Here is a 23,560-nt window from a genome sequence, read left to right as displayed (position 1 = left end):
ATTGTACTGGCTTTTGCCATACACTGACATGAATCAGCCATAGGCACACATGTGTTCCCCATCCAGAACTCCCCTCCACCCTCCCCATCCCATGCCCCAGGGTCACCCCAGTGCACCATCCCTGAGCACCCTGTCTCATGCATCAAACCTCGACCAGCGATCCACTTCACATATGATAATATACACATTTCAATGCTACCCTCTCAAATCATCCCACCCTCGCCTTCTCCCACAGAGTCCAAAAGACTGTTCTTAACATCCATGTCTCTTTTGCTATCTCGCATATAGGGGCATCATTATCATCTTTCTAAATTCCATATATATGCATTAGTATACTGTATTGGTCAAACCAGCCAATCTTAAAGGAAATCAACCCCAAATATTCATTGGAAGGACTGATGCTGAAGCTGAAGTTCCAATACTTGGGCCACCAGATGCAAACAGGTGACTCATTGGAAAAGACCCTGAATGTTGGGAAAGATTGAGGACAGGAAAAGGGGACTACAGAGGATGAGATGGCTGGATGGCATCACCGACTCAACGCACATGAACTTGTGCAAACTCCGGGAGATGGTGAGGGACAAGGAAGCCTGGTGTGCTGTGGTCCATGGGGTCGTGAAACATCAGACATAACTTGGCAACTGAACAACAAGCTTGCCTTTATCTTAATCACTAGTTACAATATGGAAACTACACACTGAGATTTTGATTACATTGTGAATTGCTCCTACTTACAAAAGTTAAATTTAAAACCCAGGATAATATAACAAAACTCCAAAATCCAGTTGCATGCATTTATAGAAGAAAATGCACCAAAACATTAACAGTGGCCATCTGTGATTAAGAAGTAGTTTTCAAACTTGATTATAATCATCATAGCTGTGGTTAAAAAATATATTTTTTATATTTATAAAAAATATAAAACTGAGCACAATAATTACTAACTGTAAACTGACTACAACTTCTATCCTTAAGACTGGCTCATAAATGGAACATGACTGAAAACTGACAGTGCGCCTTCCGCTGCATGCTCTCTGGGATTATGGTTATGAGCCTAAGTGTGGAATCAGACTGCTTTGGTTGGACTCCTAGTTCTATCGTTTACTTAAGTGTGTGACCTTAGGTCTAAGCTGTGCTTCAGAGTTTCTTGGAGAAATGGCTGGTTCTAGACCTAGACAGGGAAAATATTATACAAGATGAGTCTACTGTATCTTATACTGTCAAAAGATAACGAAGTACTTATAAAGGATGAGGGCATATGTCAAAAGGGCATAAGAAAGAGTTCCCAGAATACTAGAATACTGGAATGTTTGGTGCAATAAAATCAATAAACTAATATCAGATTATAATCCGAAGTATAAAATCAATACACATCATTCATATAGACACAAAAACCTGAATACATAAATAAAACGGGGGAGGGGCAAATCTTCCTTACAAAAGAATTCCAGGTAACATATATATAGATACACTCCCTTCTAGGAGTTAGAACTTAACCTCCTGCTCCACCTGAGTGTAGGCTAGACTTAGTGACTCATTTCCAAAGAATAGAGTGTGGAAAGGAGAAAATAACACAGTGGAAAAATCTGGCATTAACCATGGGATCAAGGTTAAGAATCACCAGTGATAAGTCACAAGGATATCACTCATCTCCTGAGCTAATGTGATGGGGAGCACAATTCACATCTGGTATTCTTCCCCAAACCCGTAATTTCAGTCTAATCATGGGGGGAAAAAAATCAGATAAACCCAAATTAAGAGATATACTACAAAATTCCTAATCAATACTTCTCAAAACTGTCAAGGACATGAAAAACAGACAGAGAAACTGTCCTAGAACAGAGGAGTCTAAGGAGACACGACACTGTGGTATCCTGGAATTAAAAAAAAAAAAAGACATTAGTGAAAAAACTGGTGAAGTTCAAGTAAAATCTAGAGTTTACTTAGTAATGTATCAGTGTTGGCATCTTTGCTTTGAAATACATTTTACGTCCATGCAACATTAATATCAAAGGAAGATGAGTGATAGCTATACAGGAAATTTACTATCTTTGTAATCTCTCTGTAAATCTAAAATTATTCCAGAATAAGAACTCTATTAAAAAAGGAATAAATAAGTTCCTCAAAAAGTCAAATATAGACTAACCTACCATATGACCTAGCAATTCCACTTCCAGTATATGCCTGAGAGAACTGAAAACATATGTCTGCACAAAAATGCGCATGTGAATGTTCACAGCAGCATTAATTGTAAAAGCCAAAAGAGGAAAGAAAAATATTAACAGATGAACAGAAAGACAAAATGTATCTTACCTATATTACAAACAAAGGAATACTGTTTGGCCACAAAAAGGAATCCAGTACTGACACATGCTGTGTGTGTGTGCTTAGTCGCTCAGTCGTATCCAACTTCTTGCGATCCCATGGACTGTAGCCCACCAGGCTCCTCTGTCCATGGGGATCCTCCAGGCAAGAATACTGGAGTGGGTTGCCATGCCCTCTTCCAAGGGATCTTCCCAAACCAGGGATCAAAACTAGGTCTCCCACATTGCAGGTGGATTCTTTACCATCTGAGCCACCAGGGAAGCCCAAGAATACCGGAGTGGGTGGCCTATCCCTTCTCCAAGGGATCTTCCTGATCCAGGAATCAAACCAGGGTCTCCTGCATTGCAGGTGGATTCTTTACCAACTGAGCTACCAGGGAAACCGATATATGCTACAACATGAAATAAACCTTGAAAACATAAATGAAAAAAGCCAGACACAAAAGATCATAAATTATATGATTCCATTTATATGAAATGTTCAGAACAGGGAAATCCACAGAGGTAGAGAGTATTTTAGTGGATGCTAGGGTGTGAGGGGAATGGGATGTGACTTGGTGGGGAATGAAAATATTCTGGGATCAGACATTAGTAATGGTCAAACAACTTTATGAATATGTTAAAACCACTGAATTGCACACCTTAAAGTGGTATATTTCAGATATGTGAATTATATCTCAATTTTAAAAAGGAATTATCTACCTGATAAGGATTATGCAGAGTTCCAAAGAATAGCAAGGAGAGATAAGAAAGCCTTGTTAAGTGATCAATGCAAAGAAACATGGAAAAACAACAGAACAGCAAAGATGAGATCTCTTCAAGGAAATCAGAGATACCAAGGGAACAGTTCATGCAAAGACTGGCACACTAAAGGACAGAAACGGCAAGGACCTAACAGATTTAGCAGAAATTAAGACGTGCCAAGAATACACAGACAAACTGTACAAAAAAGGACTTAATGACCCAGATAACCACAATGGTGTGATCACTAACCTAGAGCCAGACATCATAGAGTGTGAAGTCAAGTGGGCCTTAAGAAGCATCACTATGAACAGAGCTAGTGGAAGTGATGGAATTCCAGCTGAGCTATTTCAAATCTTAGAAGATAATGCTGTCAAAGTGCTGCATTCAACATGCTAGCAAATTTGCCAAACTCAGCAGTGGCCACAGGACTGGAAAAGGTCAGTTTTCATTTCAATCCCAAAGAAGGGTAATACCAAAGAATATTCAAACTACTGCATAACTGTGTTCATTTTACATGCTAGCAAAGTAATGCTAAAAATCCTTCCAGCTAGGCTTCAACAGTATGTGAATGAAGAACTTCCAGATGTACAAGCTGGATTTAGAAAAGGCTGAGGAACCAGAGATCAAATTGCCAACATCCACTAGATCACAGAAAAAGCAAGAGAATTTCAGAAAAACATCTACTTCTGCTTCACTGACTACACTAAAGCCTTTGACTGTGTGGATCACAACAAACTGTGGAAAATTCTTAAAAAGATGGGAATACCAGATCATCTTACCTCCCTCATGAGAACCTGTATGCAGACTAAGAAGCAACAGTTAGAACCAGACATGGAACAATGGACGGGTTCAAAATTGAGAAAGGAGTATGCCAAGGTGGTATACTGTCACACTGCTTATTTAACTTCTATGCAGAGTACATCATGTGAAATGCTGGGCTGGATGAAGCACAAGCTGGAATCAAGATGCCAGGAGAAATAACAATAACCTCAGCTATTGAGGCAGATGACAGCACCATGTCATCTGCAGGGTGAAAGCGAAGAGGAATTAAAGAATCTCTTGATGAAGGTGAAAGAGGAGAGTAAATAAGTTGGCTTAAAACTCAGCATTCAAAAAACTAAGATCATGGTTCCAGTCCCATCACTTCATGGCAAATAGATGGGGAAAAAATGGAAATAATAGCAGACTTTATTTTCTTGGGCTCCAAAATCACTGCAGATGGTGACTACAGCCATGAAATTGAAAGACGGCTGCTCCTTGGAAGAAGTTATGACAAATCTAGACAGCGTATTATAAAGCAGACATCACTCTGCCTTTCCGTATAGTCAAAGCTATGGTTTTTCCAGTTGTCATGTACGGACATGAGCTGGACCATAAAGAAGGCTGTACAAAAGGTACAAAGTTAAGTCGCTCAGTCGTTGCGATCCCAGGGACTGTAGCCTACCAAGCTCCTCCATCCATGGAATTTTCCAGGCAAGAGTACTGGAGTGGGTTGCCATTTCCTTATCCAGGGATGTTCCCAACCCAGGGAATGAACCTGGGTCTCCCACATTGCAGGCAGATGCTTTTACCATCTGAGAAGGCTGAGCACCAAAGAATTGATGCTTTCAAACTGTGGTGCTGAAGAAGACTCTCAAGAGTCCCTTGGACTGCAAGGAGATCAAACTACTACTGCTACTGCTAAGTCACTTCAGTCGTGTCCGACTCTGTGCGACCCCATAGACGGCAGCCCACCAGGCTCCGCCGTCCCTGGGATTCTCCAGGCAAGAATAGTGGAGTGGGTTGCCATCTCCCTCTCCAATGCAGGAAAGTGAAAAGTGAAAGTGAAGTCGCTCAGTCGTGTCCGACTCTTAGCGACCCCATGGACTGCAGCCCACCAGGCTCCTCCATCCATGGAATTTTCCAGGCAAGAGTACTGGAGTGGGTACCATTGCCTTCTCCGGAGATCAAACTAGTCAATCCTAAAGGAAATCAATCCTGAACAGTCACTGGAAGGAGTGATGCTGAAGTTCCAATACAGGCTACCTGATGCAATGAGCCACCTTCTTGGAAAAAAGCCTGATGCTGGGCCAGACTGAGGACACAAGGAGAAGGAGCAAGTTGGTTGGATGGCATCATCAACTCAATGAACATGAGTTTGAGCAAATACCAGGAAACAGTGAAGGACAGGGAAGCCTGGCATGCTGCATTCTATGGGGTCGCAAAGAGTCAAGACACGACTGAAAGACTGACCAACATAAATATTAATGCTATTCCTATTGTGATATTATTTATAGGCATCTACGCAAGAAGTTGGAGAAAAGAAAAGAGGACTTAAATTCTTCTCCTAGAGTTCATAATCTACTGGGAATGAGCAGCACATACATATTTAAGTTAGGTTACATCTTTTACTGACATCTGTTTTCAACACATGAATATTAAAAGCCACTCTGTTTCTTCAACGTAGCAGTTCTCAAATATTTTGGTCTCAAGATCCCTTCAGTTCAGTTCAGTTCAGTCGCTCAGTCGGGTCTGACTCTTTGCGACCCCATGAATCACAGCACGCCAGGCCTCCCTGTCCATCACCAACTCCTGGAGTTCACTCAAACTCACGTCCATCAAGTCGGTGATGCCATCCAGCCATCTCATCCTCTGTCGTCCCCTTCTCCTCCTGCCCCCAATTCCTCCCAGCATCAGAGTCTTTTCCAATGAGTCAACTCTTCGCGTGAGGTGGCCAAAGTACTGGAGTTTCAGCTTCAGCATCATTCCTTCCAAAGAACACCCAGGGCTGATCTCCTTTAGAATGGACTGGTTGGATCTCCTTGCAGTCCAAAGGACTCTCAAAAGTCTTCTCCAACACCACAGCTCAAAAGCATCAAGTCTTTGGCGCTCAGCCTTCTTCACAGTCCAATTCTCGCATCCATACATGACTACTGGAAAAACCACAGCCTTGACTAAACAAACCTTTGTTGGCAGATCCCTTCACAAACTTAAAAATTACTGCAAATCTCAATTTTTGTTTATGTGAGCTAGAGCTGTCTATATTCAAATGAGAAAATAAAATAAGTTATTTAAATACTTATTTCATTTAAATAACACTTTCATGAAAAATAACATTTTCCAAAAGAAAATATATAGAGAAAGTGGCGTTAGCTACCATTTCTGCAAATCTTTCAAATGTGTGGCTTAGTAGAGACACTGGATTGTCATATTGCCTTCTGCATTCAATTTGTTGTGTTGTGTTTCAGTTGGAATATATAAAGAAAATCTGGTATTACACAGATATGCAACTGGAAAGGGAGCATTTTAATAGTTTTCAGATAACCGTAAACATTCTTGATACTACACCAAACTCGACCCTCTTAAGGTTGGCTATGGACTCTGAAATCACAGGAATAAATTTTTTGTACCCTGTTTACATTAAACCCATTGATTTTTCTTTGAACGGATCTTTTTTTTCTTTTCTAATATTTATTTATTTGGCTGCAGCGGGTCTCAGTTGTGGTGTACAGGATCTTTAGTTGCTGCATGTAGGATCTAGTTCCCTGACCAAGGATCAAATCCAGACCCTCTGCATTGGGAGCATTAAGTTTTAGACACTGGACCACCAGAGAAGTCCCGGAATGGATCTTTTATCCGTTTTGTAATGTCATGAATTGATTATTTGGAAAATACTGGCTCAATTATTAAGATATTCCAATGTTAACACATTTGATTATATAATAAAAATAAAATCACATTCATTAATATCACCACTGATCTCATCAGAAAAGTCTAGGTGTTGGGAAATTCTCAAACTCAAGAAAGCAAATACAAGCTTTCTAAAATTCTAAGTTTCATTTGAAAATTTAAGTTTTATCAGTTCAGTGCAGTTGCTCAGTCATGTCCAATTCTTTGTGACCCCCTGGACTACAGCATGCCAGGCTTCCCTGTCCATCACCAACTCCCGGAGCTTGCTCAAATTCATGTCCATCAAGTTGGTGATGCCATCCAACCATCTGATCCTCTGTTGTCCCCTTCTCCTCCTGCCTTCAATCTTTCCCAGCATCAGGGTCTTTTCCAATGAGTCAGTTCTTTGCATCAGATGGCCAAAGTACTGAAACTTCAGCTTCAGCATCAGTCCTTCCAATGAATATTTAGCACTCATTTCCTTTATGTTTGACTGGTTGGATCTCCTTGCAGTCCAAAGGACTCTCAAAGAGTCTTCTCCAACACCACAGTTCAAAAGCATCCATTCTTCGATGCTCAGCTTTCTTTATAGTCCAACTTTCACATCCATATATGACTACTGGAAAAACCATAGCTTTGACTAGATGGACCTTTGTCAGCAAAGTAATGTCTCTGCTTTTTAATATGCTATCTAGGTTTGTCATAGCTTTTCTTCCAAAGAGCAAGCGTCTTTCAATTTCATGGCTGCAGTCACCATCTGTCGTGATTTTGGAGCACAAGAAAAGAAAGTCTCTCACTGTTTCCATTGTTTTCCCATCTGTTTGCCATAAAGTGATGGGACTGGATGCCATATCTTCGTTTTTTGAATGCTGAACTTTAAGCCAGCTCTTTTACTCTGCTCTTTCACGTCCATCATGTGGCTTTTTAGTTCCTCTTCACTTTCTGCCATAAGGGTGGTGTCATCTGCATATCTGAGGTTATTGATATTTCTCCCGGCAATCTTGATTCCAGCTTGTGCTTCCTCCAGCCCAGCGTTTCTCATAATGTACTCTCCATAGAAGTTAAATAAACAGGGTGACAACATACAGCCTTGACATACTCTTTTCCTGATTTGGAACCAGTCTGCTGTTCCATGTCCAGTTCTAACTGTTGCTTCTTGACTTGCATACAGATTTCTCAGGAGGCAGATAAGGTGGACTGGTATTCCTATCTCTTATTTAAGAATTTTCCATAGTTTGTCGTGATCCCCACAGTCAAAGGCTTTGGTATAGTCAATAAAGCAGAAGTAGATGTTTTTCTGGAACTCTCTTGCTTTATATTCTGTCACATTATTCATTTTCAAGAAAATTTCTGCCAAATATCTAAGTCTGAACAACCAGAGTTGTTCAGTGGGTCTGTCATTCTTCCAAATAAAAATGGTGGTCCAGAAAAAAGGGCTCAGCAACATAAGTGGTAAGACAACCATTTCATACTTCATAAGAACCTTATGCATACTTCCCATTTTGCTAAACAAGATACTTTAAATGAATGAACTGTGTTTTACCCACCACTGCTTTTATATCATCAATACAAATGTCAACACTGTGTAAAAAGGCAAAGAATACTTTAGTATTATGAAAAAAAGTTTTGACTCACAGAGCCCAAGGGTACCACAGACTACTCTTTGAGAACTGCTGCTTCAATGTGTATCCCTGTTCCATACTTTACCCTCAGATTCCCCATTTTTTTCTAATGTGCTACTGAGGCAGCAGAAGACCCATATTTATTTCCTCTTGTATTCTACAGAATAAATCGCTAGACTTTCAAGCTGGGGCACAAAAGCCTAATCAAATATTGAATACAGTTAAAAATCTATACATATGCAGAGGTAATTACTATACTGTTTTTTGGTAACAAAACTCAGAAAGACACTGATTGACAAAACCCAGAAAGCCTAATTGTCATTTATACGAAAACCACCACCACCAAACTCTAAAGCTAACAATATAGAAAGTTAAAGTCGGGAAGTGCGCTCGGCAGCCCCGCGGATCTGTCTCTTGCTTCAACAGTGCTTGGACGGAACAGACCCAGGGACGCCCCTTGCTCCAGCCTCCGACCACCCTCCAACTTTTTTTCCAGTCACAACCTCTGGAGTCAGCTACTCAGCTGTCCGTGATCACCGGGACCAGCCACCATTTTTTAATTCCTTATTATTACCGAGCTATCATGAGCTCCCAGATTCACCATAATTATTCTGCCGAGGTGGAGGCCGCCGTCAACCGCCTGGTTAACATGCAACTACGGGCCTCCTACACCTACCTCTCTCTGGGCTTCTATTTCGACCACGATAGTGTGGCCCTGGAGGGTGTGGGTCACTTTTTTCGCGAATTGGCCAAGAAGAAGTGCGAGGGCGCGGAGCATCTCTTGAAACTGCAAAACCAGCGTGGGGGCTGTGCCCTCTTCCAGGACGTGCAGAAGCCATCTCAAGATGAGTGGGGTAAAACCCAGGACGCTATGGAAGCCGCCCTTCTCGTAGAGAAGAACCTGAATCAAGCCCTGTTGGATCTGCATGGCCTGGCTTCTGCCCACGGAGACCCCCACATCTGTGACTTCCTGGAGAACCATTTCCTAGATGAGGAAGTGAAACTCATCAATAAGACGGGTGACCACCTGACCAACCTCCGCAGGCTGGCTGGTCCCCAGGCTGGGTTGGGCAAGTTATCTCTTCGAAAGGCTCACCCTCAAGCATGACTAGGAGCTTCTGGAGACCAGTGGCCATTGAAGAACCCACCTAACGTCAGGGCTGCCTGAAGCCCCTCTCTGCAGCCACAGGCAGCTTTTTAACACCCTGGAGCCCTCTCTCAAGCCTTGGACCAAATGGAAACAATAAAGCTTTTTGCAGCCAAAAAAAAAAAAAAGAAAGTTAAAGTCACTCAGTCATGTCAGACTCTTTGTGACCCTATGGACTATAATTCTCGAGGTCAGAATACTGGAGTGGATAGCAGTTCCCTTTTCCAGGGGATCTTCCCAACCCAGGGATCAAACCCAGGTCTCCCACATTGCAGGCAGATGCTTTACCAGCTGAGCTGCCAAGAGAAGCCCTAAAGCCAACAATGTTAACAAGGCACATTTCAGAACACAGCCCTTATACTTTGGTTATTTAAAAAAAAAAAAAAAAAAAAAAAAACTTTCTTTACTGCTCTATTTTTAATATTTCATGAGTAATTTTTAACATTTTCTGTACAAATTCGGTTCAATAAAACTAAAGAGGAGCTGTTGTCTGTTTCAGAACTTTCTTCTTTATTTACATTAGAAAGTTAAAAGGGCTATGTTGCAAGGAAACCCCAATTAACATGATGCACCCTGTTAGGCAACACATGCTTAAACAAAATCTAAATTTTGAGTCACATAAGTCCCTAATAAAATTATTCAAGATGACAAATCCAATGTTGATAATTCTAAGTAGTATGCCTCATAAGTGATTAGATAGTAGTAAACAAAAGCATAACCCTTGATAAAACACTGATGACTCACTCTGCCACTATGAGGACTTGATCACGTCATCTCAGGATCTCTCTAAAGAATCTCTTGTCTTCAGCTGCTGTTCAGAGGAAGCAGTTAGAAGAAGCCCTAACTAGCTTCCCAGAGTTCCTTTACATTCAGTTTTTGTTTAGAGAAAGAAGTTAGTGCTGGGAGCGAGCTCCGCCCGTGGCAAAGGTCATGAGGAAGGAGGCTAGGCATACGCAAAGGCGGGATCTAGCCTCAGGAGTCCCCCTGGAAATTCTCGAGCATCTACCTCCAAAACCAGAGTCTGCCTACTTTCTGCTTTGTGCTTTCACCTACACCTCTGACTTTACGGGGGGCTGTCCCCCACTACCTCTCTCTGAAAAAAGAGTTAGCTTACAGCTCCAGTTAATAATTCCTGGGTGTGACAGTGTTTCAACCTACAAACTCCTTTGGAAATCCTCTAGCCTGCCAGAATAGGTTTTTCCGGCCACATGTGGTTGTTCAGAGCCTCCCAACTGTGAGAGGCAGAAGATGTTCTAAACTGTCTAAACACAGATTCCTTTGAGTAGTTCAAAGATTGATTAGAAATTGTATTGGTGAAGGGTTTTTCACTTATTGGGCCAATGTTTGCTGCTAAGTCTCCATATCCCTTATCTGCTGTGTCCCTGGCAGTGTATTACCCTTGAGTTAATTCTTTTTCTTGTTGTAGCCCACCACACCTTTGCCCTATAGGAATGCAACTTTAATGCTTTTTGAGGGTGGCGCCTGACTAATCACCTTTAGAGAAAAGTAAGTTTTCTGAAGAAAGGGTCTTAAAATGTTAACAGGCCTCCTGGCCAGAAGATGATGTAAATCACCTAAACTTTTGCATATGATAAGTTTGAAAGCCTGGCTTCGATTAGGATCAGGAATTGCAGTCCTTGCATGACTCTACCCCTTCCCCCATTATCCTCTATGCATAACTTAAGGTATAAAAACTACTTTGGAAAATAAAGTGCGGGCCTTGCTCACCAAAACTTGGTCTCCCCATGTCGTTTTCTTTCACCTTCTGGCTGAATTTTTCCTCTGAGGCGGGGAAGCTCGTCAAGCCTACTAATTTTGCCTGGGCTTCTAAGATCTGACCTGGGAGGCCTTAGTGTCTCCTCTCCTTCGGGAGAACGGGAGGACGCCTGCGGCCTTTGTAGGTGACGTAAATTCCCTGCTTTGGAATTTTATTCAGCCTCTTTTCTAAACTGAATTTTCCTACTGAGCTATCCTTATTCTATTACTCTTTATATCCTTAATTAACGTTTAATTAAGCAGTTGTTTCCTGATCCTCGCCGACTCCGTCTCTCCTTCGAATACCCTGGATCAGCCGGGGCTAGACCCCGGCAAGTTAGAATTGGTTGACTAAAAATAACACATGATAACACTCTTCCTGACTTTATCTTCTTCAGCAGTTACTAAACTCTGCCATTTAAGGCCATTTACTACCCAATCAATCTGATCTCATATGAATGCACATAAATCCTATGCTTCATGTTTTCCAAATATATCAAGACTTTCTTGCCCTAAATCATCTTTGAGTATACATTTCTCTATTCTTAAGTCTTCTTTATCCTTTTCTCTTACCCATCCAAATGCTCAGTAAAAATTATTTCCCATGTAAGGTCATGCTTGTTTGTCCCTGTTCAAAAAGATCCCTCACATCCTCTTAAAACAAGTTACACAGGAAAATAAATCCAGAGAGTATTAAAGTTGGACTGGAATTCATTTGATCCATTTCCTTATTTTGTGAAGAATCTGACTCACCAAAATGTAAGCAGTTTACCTAAAGTCACACAAATTTAATTATTATCAGAACTAAGACCAGAATTCAAGCTTACTAACAACTCTTTATCTCATGTTTTTTTTCTTAATTACATTAATATATTGGAACATTCTTTGGCAATGAATTACAACTGTGCATCATTAATTATTATTTTAAATGTGTTCCTACCCAAGACTTCAAGCAATTCAAAAGCAAAAGATTATACAGTCTCCTCCAGCACCACTGATAAAAGATTATCAGTGGTGCTGGGTAAACGCAACAGCTACATGTGAAACAATGAAATTAGGACAGTCTCTAACACCCAATATAAAAATGCATTAAAGAGCTAAATGTAAGACCAGATACTATAAGACCCTTAGAGGAAAAAATAGGCAGAACACTCTTTGACATAAACTGAGACAATATCTTTTTGGATCCCACCTTCCAGAGTAATGAGAATAAAAGCAAAAATAAACAAATAGGGTTCTAATTAAATTTAAAAGCTTTTGCATAGCAAAAGAAACCATAAACAAAATGAAAAGACAACCCACAGATGGTAAAAAACATTTGCAAAAATTATGCAACTGACAAGGGATTAATCTCCAAAATTTAAAAACAGCCCATGAGCTCAATATAAAAAAACTAAACAACCCAATCAAAAAATGGACAGGGGGCCTTCCCTAGTGGCTCAGTGGTAAAGAATCTACCTGCCAATGCAGGAGACACGGGTTTGATTTCTAATTCAGGAAGAGCCCACATGCCAAAGACGCAACTAAGTCTGTATGCCACAACTGCTGAGCCTATGCTCTAGAGTCTGGGAACTGCAAATACTGAGCCCACGTGCCACAACTACTGAGGCCCTCGTGCCCTGGAACCCATGCTCTGCAAGAGGATAAGCCACAAGTGAGACGCTTGTGCACTGCAACTAGAGAGTAGCCCCCACTTGTCGCAACTACGGAAAACCGCATGCAGCAATGAAGACCCAGCATGGCCAAAAATAAATCAATAAAAAATATTTTTAAAAAATGAACAGGAGAATTTCCTGACAGTACAACGGTTAGGACTCTCTGCTTCCACTGCAGGGGGCTCAGATTCAATTGTTGGAAGGGGAACTAAGATCCTGCAAGCTGTGTGGCCAAAAAAAACCCAGGAGAGAAGATCTAGTCAATAAATACATATTTCTCCAAAGAAGATATACAGATTGTCAAGAGGCACAGGAAAAGATGCTCAACACTGCTAATTATTAGAGAAATGCAAATCAAAACTACAATGAGATATCTCTTCACACCACTCAAAATGGTCATCATCAATAAATGCTGGAAAGCATGTGGAGAAAGGGGAACCCTCCTATACTGTTGGTGGGAATATAAATTGGTACAGCCACTATGGAAAACAGTGTGAAGGTTCCTTAAAAAACTAAAAATAAAACTACCATATGATCCAGTAATCCCACTCCTGGGCGTGTATCTAGAGAAAACCTAGGTTTGAAAGGATACGTGCAACCCCAGTGTTCATTGCAGTGCTGTTTGCAATAGTCAAGACATGGAAGCAACCTAACTGTCCATCGACAGATAAACAGATAAAGAAGATGTGATACGTATATACAAAGGAATATTACTCAATCATAAAAAGATAAAATAATGCCACTTGCAGCAACAGAGATGGACCTAGAGATTATTATACTAAGTGAAGTAAAACAAAGACAAATATCATTATCACTTGTATATGGAATCTAAAGATGATACAAATATACTTATTTATGAAACAGTAACAGACTTAACAGACACAGAAAACAAACTTGTGGTTACCAATGGGGAAAGGTGGGGAAGAAGGATATATTAGGAGTTTGGGATTAACATATACACACTACTATATAAAAAGACATAATCAACAGAAAACTCTACTCAGTATTCTATAATAACCTATATGGGAAAAGAACCTGAAAAAGAGTGGATATGCTATGCTATGCTAAGTCACTTCAGTCGTGTCCGACTGTGTGTGACCCCATAGACGGCAGCCACCAGGCTCCCCCGTCCCTGGGATTTTCCAGGCAAGAACACTGGAGTGGGTTGCCATTTCCTTCTCCAATGCATGAAAGTGAAAAGTGAAAGCAAAGTTGCTCAGTCGTGTCCGACTCTTAGCGACCCCATGGACTGCAGCCTACCAGGCTCTTCTGTCCATGGGATTTTCCAGGCAAGAGTACTGGAGTGGGGTGCCATTGCCTTCTCCGAAAGAGTGTATATATATATACATGTATAACTGAAACATTTTGTTACACACCTGAAATTAATACACTGTAAATCAACTATATTCTAATATAAAATAAAAATTAAATTGAAAAAGGAAGGGATTATACTACTACTATTGCTGCTGCAGCTACTGCTATTACTACTATTCTATTTTCTTTAATACAGATCCTCCCATGTATCATATAATAATGTTTACTGATTTGTATTACTACACTCTGTCCCCAGATGAAATAATTGTTTTTCCCGAACTTACTAGTTCTTGTATGAAACAGCACTACACTAGATGATGTATCAACTATCCTATATTAACAAAAATCTTTGGAAAGATGTATACTTTTCCCCTAACAGCCAATTCATGGTTTTAGTCTTTAGTCCTTTTCCATAAAGTAGTGTATTTTTTTGTTTATTTCTTCTACTAACAGAGTCAAATGCCTAAAAAGAATCAAATGATGATGTGATAAGATTCTTTATGTATTATATTTTAGGAGAATCAACAAAATAAAAACATTTCATTATAAAATAATGATTTACCTGTGTTTTACTCCACCATTACTCAGAAATATATATTTTTTAAAAAGGGCAAAAAGATAAATAATGCCTCTCTCCAAATCCTTTCACTTTCTGCTACTTTTCAGTGAAAAACACGTAGGCGAAACAAAAAACATGCCCAAAACACACTGTACTCTTCTAACAGGATCATTGTTTAATTGTGACACAACTCAAAGATAAACAATTCCTCAATTGTCTACTGAAGAAGATGAGGGGAAGCCTAATATACAACAGAAACGAAAAAAGGAGTGGTGTCTGGAACCAGTCAGTCCAACTAGTAGAAATTACTAAATTTATTATAATTTACTCAGATCATCTATGGTACTCCAACTGCAAAATATACACTACTGGAAAACTTGACTTTAAAAGCACAATTGTGCTTTATATTTTTACTTACATTTTCTATAAATACCAAACAAACCTTAATTTTTTAGTGCCTTGTGAATGTAGTAATACAACACTACTTGATAAGATTTCTAACAACCTCTCAATAAGCTCTGAGAGTCCCAACCAACATCACTGGCCTTTCTACCCTGTTCCCCTTCAAAAAAGCCTCAAATATCTTTGAGAGCAAAAGCATTAATGAAAATATCCCAAATCACCTTAAGAGGACAACAACACAGGCCGTGAGAGAAGAGTTCATAAATCAGAAAGGAGTGTTTTCATTTGGTGGCAATGGTCACAACATCAGGCCTATGTGTAGCAAAGCCAAAAAGGAAAAAGAGACAAGAGGGGAAGAGCTGTAGAGAATAACTAGGGCACTGATAAAGAATAAAGGAAAAATAAAAAGAAACTTTGCCTCAAACTCTAATAAATACAGGGTTGGATAACATAACAAATCTTTAAATATGCATGGATAAGCTAGTTAAGATGAAAGGGATATTCCCATACAGTGCAAAGCACGGTGAAACCAGGAACAAGAGAGTAAGCCACTTATCAAACCTGTTATCTGTTATTCTCCGTGGAATTCTGACTAAAGTTCTACTTTGATGGCTGTCACAGGGGACAGGTGATAAAACCCAGAGCTTGCCAAAACTGGAGTCCCTTCCACATAGGCTAGGACCTAAAAGCTGTCATCTATATGAAACTAAATCAATATGTAGTAAATCCCTCTGCACAGAAGGGAATAAGGAAATCTCAGGTATCCAGAGCACAGTGATAACAACAGGAGTGCAGGGCAATGGGGACTCCCTAAAGAAATCCTAACAACATAATGCACTTTTGTGGTCTGAAATCCACGAGACCTATGGCAGTGCTGGTTTAGTCGCCAAGTCGTGTCCAACTCTTGAGACCCCGTGGATTGAAGCCTGCCAGGCTCCTCTGTCCATGGGATTTTCCAGGCAAGAATACTGGAGTGGATTGCCATTTCCTTCTTCAAGGGATCTTTCCGACCCAGAAATCGAACCCACGTCTCCTGCGTTGCAGGCAGATGAGACCTATGAGGTCCCCCCAAATTCCAAACAGGTTTAATTGAATGTGGCCATGTTGGTAGCACTCCCTGGTGAATGACAGAATCACATATAAATACAAAGCCTCTTTGGGAGGAAACAAGTTCAACACAGGTCTCAAAAAATACCCAAAAATCAAATTCTAAGGAAAAGGAGCAGCTCATAGGAAAATTCAGAACACAAACAACACACCATGACTGAGAACTAACCAAAACACACTGGTGAAACAGATGTGAAATAATCTGACACAGAATATGTGTAAGAAACTCAAATATAAAAGCAGGGGGGAAAAAAGCAAATATGAAAAACAACCATACAGAACTTTCAGTAAAAATTAAAACTTGACATTTGAAGTAAAGAGCAGGGTGGACTCAGCAGAAGAGTTAGTGAAGTGGAAGATACATGTGAAGTTCCTAGACTGCAGTACAGAGAGACAAAGAGAGAGAAAATGTACAAGTAAAAGGAGTAGGCTAGATAACCTAAGATACATCTACTTCAAGTTCCAGAAGATGACAGAATGAATGAGGAACTCACTCACCAGATAAATTAGAGCTGAGAACTTTCTAGAGCAGATGAAGGACACAAATCTGTAAGTTTAAGAAACCTAATGAATCAAAAGCAGGATAAAATGTAATCTATGCACATCAAAGTTAAGACATCATAGTGAAATTAAGATCAAAAAGTTCTTAATATTGGTCAGAGGAGAAAAAAGGATAAACCTCACAGAAGTGGCAGCTGGACTTTCAGCTTACTTTTTGATACTAACAACAAAAGCAAGAGGACATTGGGATATCTTCAATATCCTCAATATATTGAGAGGAAAAGATGCCAACAAAACAAAACTATCTTTTAAGAATAAGGTTAAAATAAATACATTATGAGAGACAGAAAATCTTCAAAAGACTGGAATCACTATATACTCTTAACCAAAATCAATTAAGTTTGAAATGAATAACAAAAAGATAACTAGAAGAAAACTTCATGAGTTTGAAATTTTAAAACACCTCTTAAAGACTTAGGGTTAAAAATAGATACAATGGCAATCAGAAAATACTAAGAATTGAATGAGAATGAAAAATTTGCAGGACTAGGATAAACAAAAGGTGATGCAGGTAGAGTATTATTTAGCTTCAAAAAGAGGTGAAATTTGATATATGCTCTAACAAAGATGACCATGAACATATTCAGTAAAATAAGCCAGACAAAAGGACAACTACTGTAAAATTTCACTTATATGAGATATCTATTTGGTCAAACTCAACAGAGACAGAAAGTAGAATAGAGTTCACCAAGATCTGGGGTGGGGGATTGTGTAACAGGGAGATATTGTTTAGTAAGGTAGTTTGCATTTGGGGATAACGAAAAAGTGTTGGAAATGGACAGTGGTAACAGTCGCTTAAGGCTCCAAATGTACTTAATGCCAATGAAGTATATACCTAAAAAAACGGAAATTTTATGTTAGGTATATTTTACTCCTCCCTCCCTGTACATACATATATACCTTGCAGGATGTGATTAAAGCATTTAATGACACAGTTTTGAATTTTTACTTTAAAAAAGAACCAAAATTTAATGAGTTAAGCATCCAACCTAAGAAGCAAAACAAAACCACTAACAAAAATAGCAAAAGAAACCCTAAGCAGGAAGAAAATAATAATTAAGATAAAAGCAGAAATTGCTGAATAGAAGATTATTATACAATAGAGAAGATCAATAAAGCTAAAAAGCTGTCTTAGACAAAACTAGTAAAACACCTCTGGCAAAATTAACCAAGGAACAAAGAAAGAACAAATGAACACCAATAGGAATGAAAAGGGGTTCTATCAGTACTTAGAAGAGATCACTAGGACCAATATTACACTGTGTTCTGATTTATAATTTAAAAGATATACACACACATATATATAATCTGAACTTAGAGCATAGTTCTATTTTAAACATAAGATACTTTTTACACAGTTGAAACACATAAAAACTAGCAAAAATACAAATAAACATATATGCTAGGCTGTTACTGTTGTATTATCTATAACAGCAAAAGACTGGAAGCATCTCAAACAGCCAGAAACAGGGGACTGGTTGAATCTACTGTGGTATATCACACACTCAAGTATTATGAAGCTGTAAAACTGAAGGAGGAAATCACTGTATACATTGCCATGGAATAATCTCAGGATATACAACTGATGAAAATGCAAGATAAGGGAAAAATGTATGTATGGTATGCTACCACTTACCTAAGGGTGGGGGAAGGTGTAACAATACACAAGCACACACACATGGCTACTGTTATTATTTTTGTGTGTGTGTGTTTTGTTATTATTTTTAATGGAAGAATAACCATAACTTTTTTAAAGGTTATTTTGCTGCTGCTACTGCTAAGTCGCTTCAGTCGTGTTCGACTCTGTGCGACCCCATAGACGGCAACCCACCAGGCCCCACCGTCCCTGGGATTCTCCAGGCAAGAACACTGGAGTGGGTTGCCATTTCCTCCTCCAATGCGTGAAAGTGAAGTCGCTCAGTCGTGTTCAACTCTTAGGGACCCCATGGACTGCAGCCTACCAGGCTCCTCCATCCATGGGATTTTCCAGGCAAGAGTACTGGAGTGGGGTGCCATTGCCTTCTCCCAAGAATAAAATGGAAGGGACTGAGTTAGAAGTTAGACTTCTCTGAATATATCATTTTGTATATTTGTACATTAACAATTTTTATTACTGCTTATTCTTTTTTCTCCAATGCTCTGCTATGCTAGAAGAAACAAATGAGAAGACTCTACAAACTGCAAATAAAATTACAATGAATTAGGATAAACAAAAATTTAGCAAATTTTCAGGATAAAGAGGAATACACAAAATTCAACTGCATTTGTGCACACTAAAAGCAGAAAATGAAATGAGAGGGGGAAAAGATACCATTTATAATATCATTACAAAGTCTGAAGTTCCTGGAACAGAAATTTCCAAACATGGTGCCCCTGCTATTCTCAGTATTCATTTCACAGCACCTCTAGGCCAAAAGACATTCCTAACAGTTGCACTGATTTAGTAGTTAAGTCCAAACAGCTTCATTGGTATTCATCATTCACTCATCCTAATAACTTAGTAACCTGAATACACATGAATTGAAAAGAAAAAAAAAAAAAAACAAAACTTTTATTTCTTTCTCAATCAGGTACATAGGGAAACATGCACAACCTCTGAAACCTCAGACCCCAGTCACACTCATTTCCTGTTCCACGCTGATTTACATTATTTCTGATCTCAGCAACCATTTCATAAGGACAGACTTTACCAAATGTATCACAACGTAATGTTGAAAACTGTGGGACTTCCTAGAACTGGATGTTCACATTGTGTCCAACAGACATCCATCACTGTTTCCCTCTAAAATTTAAAATATCCCACAGTGCCTTTAAGCTCAGTGTGGTACTCCAGGATGCCTTGCACAGGTTGGGAACTGTGGGCCTAGAATCTTTACATAGAGGAAAAATGTACTAAAGACATGAAGACCTAAATACATTGTGAGATACTAATGGACATAAATTTCAAGAGTCACTAATGAACAAATGCCACATTTCTTCAAATTAATCTACAGATTCAAAGCAATCCTAATCAAAGTCCCAGAAGAGTTTTGTGGAAAACTGGGCAGTTAATTCTAAAATCTACATCAAAGAGCAATAGCATAGCAAAGACATTCCCGAAGAATAACTCCACGAAATGAAAGGTCTCGATTAAAAAAAAAAAAGGTGGGGGATCTTCTACCAGATACCATACCACTTATACATCTTTTTAAATCTTTTTCTTTAGCCTTACAAGGTGTCTTATCAAGCTGCTATCCCAACAACCAGTTCCATACTAGGTGTGGCCAACTTTTTCATGCAGGTACAACATAACAACACCCCTCTTCATTCTGAGCTGCGCAATGCCATGGGATAGCACAGCACCCTCATATGTGCAATCTGGTAGTGCAAGGGAGTCAGCTGTGGAGTGAACCCATGACCAGTGGTGGTGGCAACAGAGAGATCCCATTGACTTAGATCCTGTTTCTCATCCTGTTGGATGATCCTGTGAATGACTTTATATAACTTCCTCAGGGACAATACAATGGAATTGAGTAGCCAGTTACACTGTCATTCTGGCTGCCACTCCCTGTGTGCTTGACTCCCCTTTTCCCACGTTTCCTAATGTAAATAAAATGTAAACAAGTAGAGGAAAACAATAGAATGCGAAAGACTAGAGATCTCTGGAAGAAAACTGAAAAATACCAAGGGAACATTTCATGCAAACACAGGCAAAAAAAAGGACAGAAATGGCAAGGACCTAACAAAAGCAGAAGAGATTAAGAAGAGATGGCAAGAATACACAGAATTATACAAAAAAGGTCTTAATGACCTGGATAACCATGATGGTATGGTCCACTTACCTAGTCTGACATCCTGGAGTGTGAAGTCAACAGGGACTTAGGAAGCATTATTAGAGCAAAGCTAGTGCAGGTGATGGGATTCCAGCCGAGCTATTTCAAATCTTAGAAGATGATGCTGTTAAAGTGCTGCACTCAATATGCCAGCAAATTTGGAAAACTCAGCAGTGGTCACAGGACTGGAAAAGGTCAGTTTTCATTCTAATCCCAAAGAAGGGCAATGTCAAAAAATGTTCAAACTATTGGAAAACTGCACTCATTTCACATGCTAGCCAGGTAATGCTCAAAATCCTTCTAGGTAGGCTTCAACAGTACGTGAACTGAAAAACTTCAGATGTACAAGCTGGATTTAGAAAAGGCAGAATAACCAGAGATCAAATTGCTAACATCTGCTGGATCAAAGAAAAAGCAAGGGAATTTCAGAAAAACATCTACTTCTGCTTCACTGACTATGCTAAAGCCTTTGTTGTGGATCACAACAAACTGTGGAAGATTTTTAAAGGGATGGGAATACCAGACCACCTTACCTGCCTCCTGAGAAACCTGTATGCAGGCCAAGAAGCAACAGTTAAAACTGGACATGGAACAATGGACTGGTTCCAAATTGGGATAGCTGTACATTGTCACTCCCGCTTATTTAACTTCTATGCAGAGTACATCATGCGAAATGCCAGGCTGGATGAATTACAAGCTGGAATCAAGACTGCTGGGAGAAATATCAATAACCTCAGACATGCCTAAGATACCATCCTAATGGCAGAAAGCAAAGAGGAAACTAAAGAGCTTTTTGATGAAGGTGAAAGAGCTGAGTGAAAAAGCTGGCTTAAAACTCAACATTCAAAAAATGAAGATCATGGCATCTGGTCCCATCACTTCATGGCAAATAGATGGGGAAACAATGGAAACAGTGACAGACTATTTTCTTGGGCTCCAAAATCACTGTGGACATTGACTCTAGCCATGAAATTAAAAGATGCCTGCTCCTTGGAAGAAAAGCTATCACAAACTTATAGACAGCATTGTCATAACTGCACAAGACTGAAAACAACCCTTTATTAGGCTGGGCTAGCCTATGCACTGGTAACAAACATTTCCCAAATCTCAATGGTTTAACACAACAAAAATTTACTTCTAGTGGACACTAAGCTTGAGGAAGTTCATCCTTCTCCTTAAGGTGATTTATAGATCTAGGCTGCTACCATCTTTAAGTTCCACTATCTTAGCAAGCAACCATCAAAATAAGACAGATTGAGGGTGCATATGGGCTCATAACAGTCTAAAGTCTACAAGTGACATGCCCTATTTCCCCACTCTGGTTCAAAAAATTAAAGGATAATCCTCAGACTGAAGTCAGCATCCTGCCCCAAACTATGCTTTGCTAGGGTCTGCTAAGTCCTGCTTCTCCTTGCTTTCACCTGAATAGGAATTTGCTTTTAAAGTCATCTTCAAATTATTTATCTTTAGAACTTTTTTCCTTATGAACACACTGGGCCGTAAGCTTTGCTATCCAATATGGGTGGGCCATACTAGCCATATATGGCTATTTAAATATAAATGAATTTAAATGAAATAAAAATAAAATTGTCTCTTAGTCACACTAGCCATACTAGGCAGCACAGAAAGAAGAACATCTTCATCACTACAACAAGTTCAAATTAGACAGTTCTAAACTGTTCATACACAGTCAGAGGATGAGTGGTCAGAAATTTCTTAAGTCAGAAATTTCTAAGTCAAATGTTTTATCTAAAAGGTATAAAAACTAAACTTATACTAAACTTACACTAATATTTTAATTTTATCAAAAACAGGAACACAAACAATTTACTTTTGTATCAAGTTAGTTAAAAGACTAACAAGTCAATAGGCACTAGTCCGAATTTAGCAGTATAGCATAGTCCTCTGAAAACATGCCTAACATTATATATCCTAAGCATTCATGAGCCAGTTGTTGGTTAACACAGAAGAACTTTGTTTTCACTCTCTAGAATTACTAACTTTTAAAGTATAAATGCCAATAAATAGTGATATGGTATTATAAAATCTTTACCTTTCTGAATGTATATATGTAACTGAGTCATTCTGCTGTACACCTGAAACTAACACAACATTGTAAAACAACTATACCCCAATATAAAATAAAAATTAAATAAAAAAGAAATAAAGTCCTTCTCTTTCGTGAGAATTCTGCAGTCTTTAGTATCTGGGGCAATTAACCCTCAAAGGTCAACAAAGATAAGATTTGGTTTTCACTTTGTTTTCTCAGATTAAATCTGCTAGAACTCTATTCCTAAGAGCAACATTCATATGAAAACCTTTACTCAAAGAGGAGAAAACCACAATGGACTTCTAAGATACAACATTTCATCAGTGTGATTACAACAGAAAATCTCTTCCTCATGTACACTCAAAGAGCACAAATGTGATGTCCAGTAATTGTCTATTTGACAAACTTCTTGAAGAAGTTCCATAAATAAATCTTATATAAACACCAAAGATAGAAAGTTACTCAAAATGCTAGTTTATACAATTTTGCATTATTATAATCTTAAAGCCAACTTTTCTGTAAACAAAGATACAAAAGCAGCTGTAAGCACCATCACAGAAGTTTTCCCTTCCTATTATATCCACCACCTAGCCATATTCTGTCAAAGAAAGAACACGCTGTGCTTTTCCCTCCTTTATTTATAGACTATAGGCAAAACTACTTGCCCATATTCTAATTTTTATAAAATTAACACGTACTGTTTTTCTAATGAGAAAAAACAGTAAGTCATTTTCAACTACAAAAAAAAACCCAAACCATACTCATGTTTTAAGAGCTCTTTCAAATAGTTGTTCTTCCTTAACTGTCAAAGTGTCCTTTGGTGGCTCAGAGGTTAAAGCATCTGCCTGGAATGCAGGAGA

General features: G+C 39.1%; 2 protein-coding genes across 3 annotated transcripts in view; one reads left to right on the top strand and one right to left on the bottom strand.

The window, feature by feature from the left end:
- PAK2 (p21 (RAC1) activated kinase 2) overlaps window positions 1-23,560 on the bottom strand; it is a 92,665-nt gene that overhangs the window by 49,669 nt on the left and 19,436 nt on the right. The gene's annotated exons all lie outside the window — the stretch shown is intronic.
- LOC102402347 (ferritin light chain-like) lies at window positions 8,922-9,446 on the top strand. Its single transcript, XM_044943236.1, has one exon. The coding sequence runs from the start codon at window positions 8,922-8,924 to the stop codon at window positions 9,444-9,446; it is 525 nt and encodes a 174-aa protein (XP_044799171.1).

This window comes from Bubalus bubalis, chromosome 1 (genome assembly GCF_019923935.1).
Source record: "Bubalus bubalis isolate 160015118507 breed Murrah chromosome 1, NDDB_SH_1, whole genome shotgun sequence".
Taxonomy (NCBI): domain Eukaryota; kingdom Metazoa; phylum Chordata; class Mammalia; order Artiodactyla; family Bovidae; genus Bubalus; species Bubalus bubalis.
Note: the sequence above shows the minus strand (reverse complement) of the source record. Positions and strands in the feature narration are given on the sequence as shown.

Excerpts from the sequence above, each read along its gene's own strand:
- LOC102402347 (XM_044943236.1), top strand. The coding sequence starts at position 8,922 with ATGAGCTCCCAGATTCACCATAATTATTCTGCCGAGGTGGAGGCCGCC.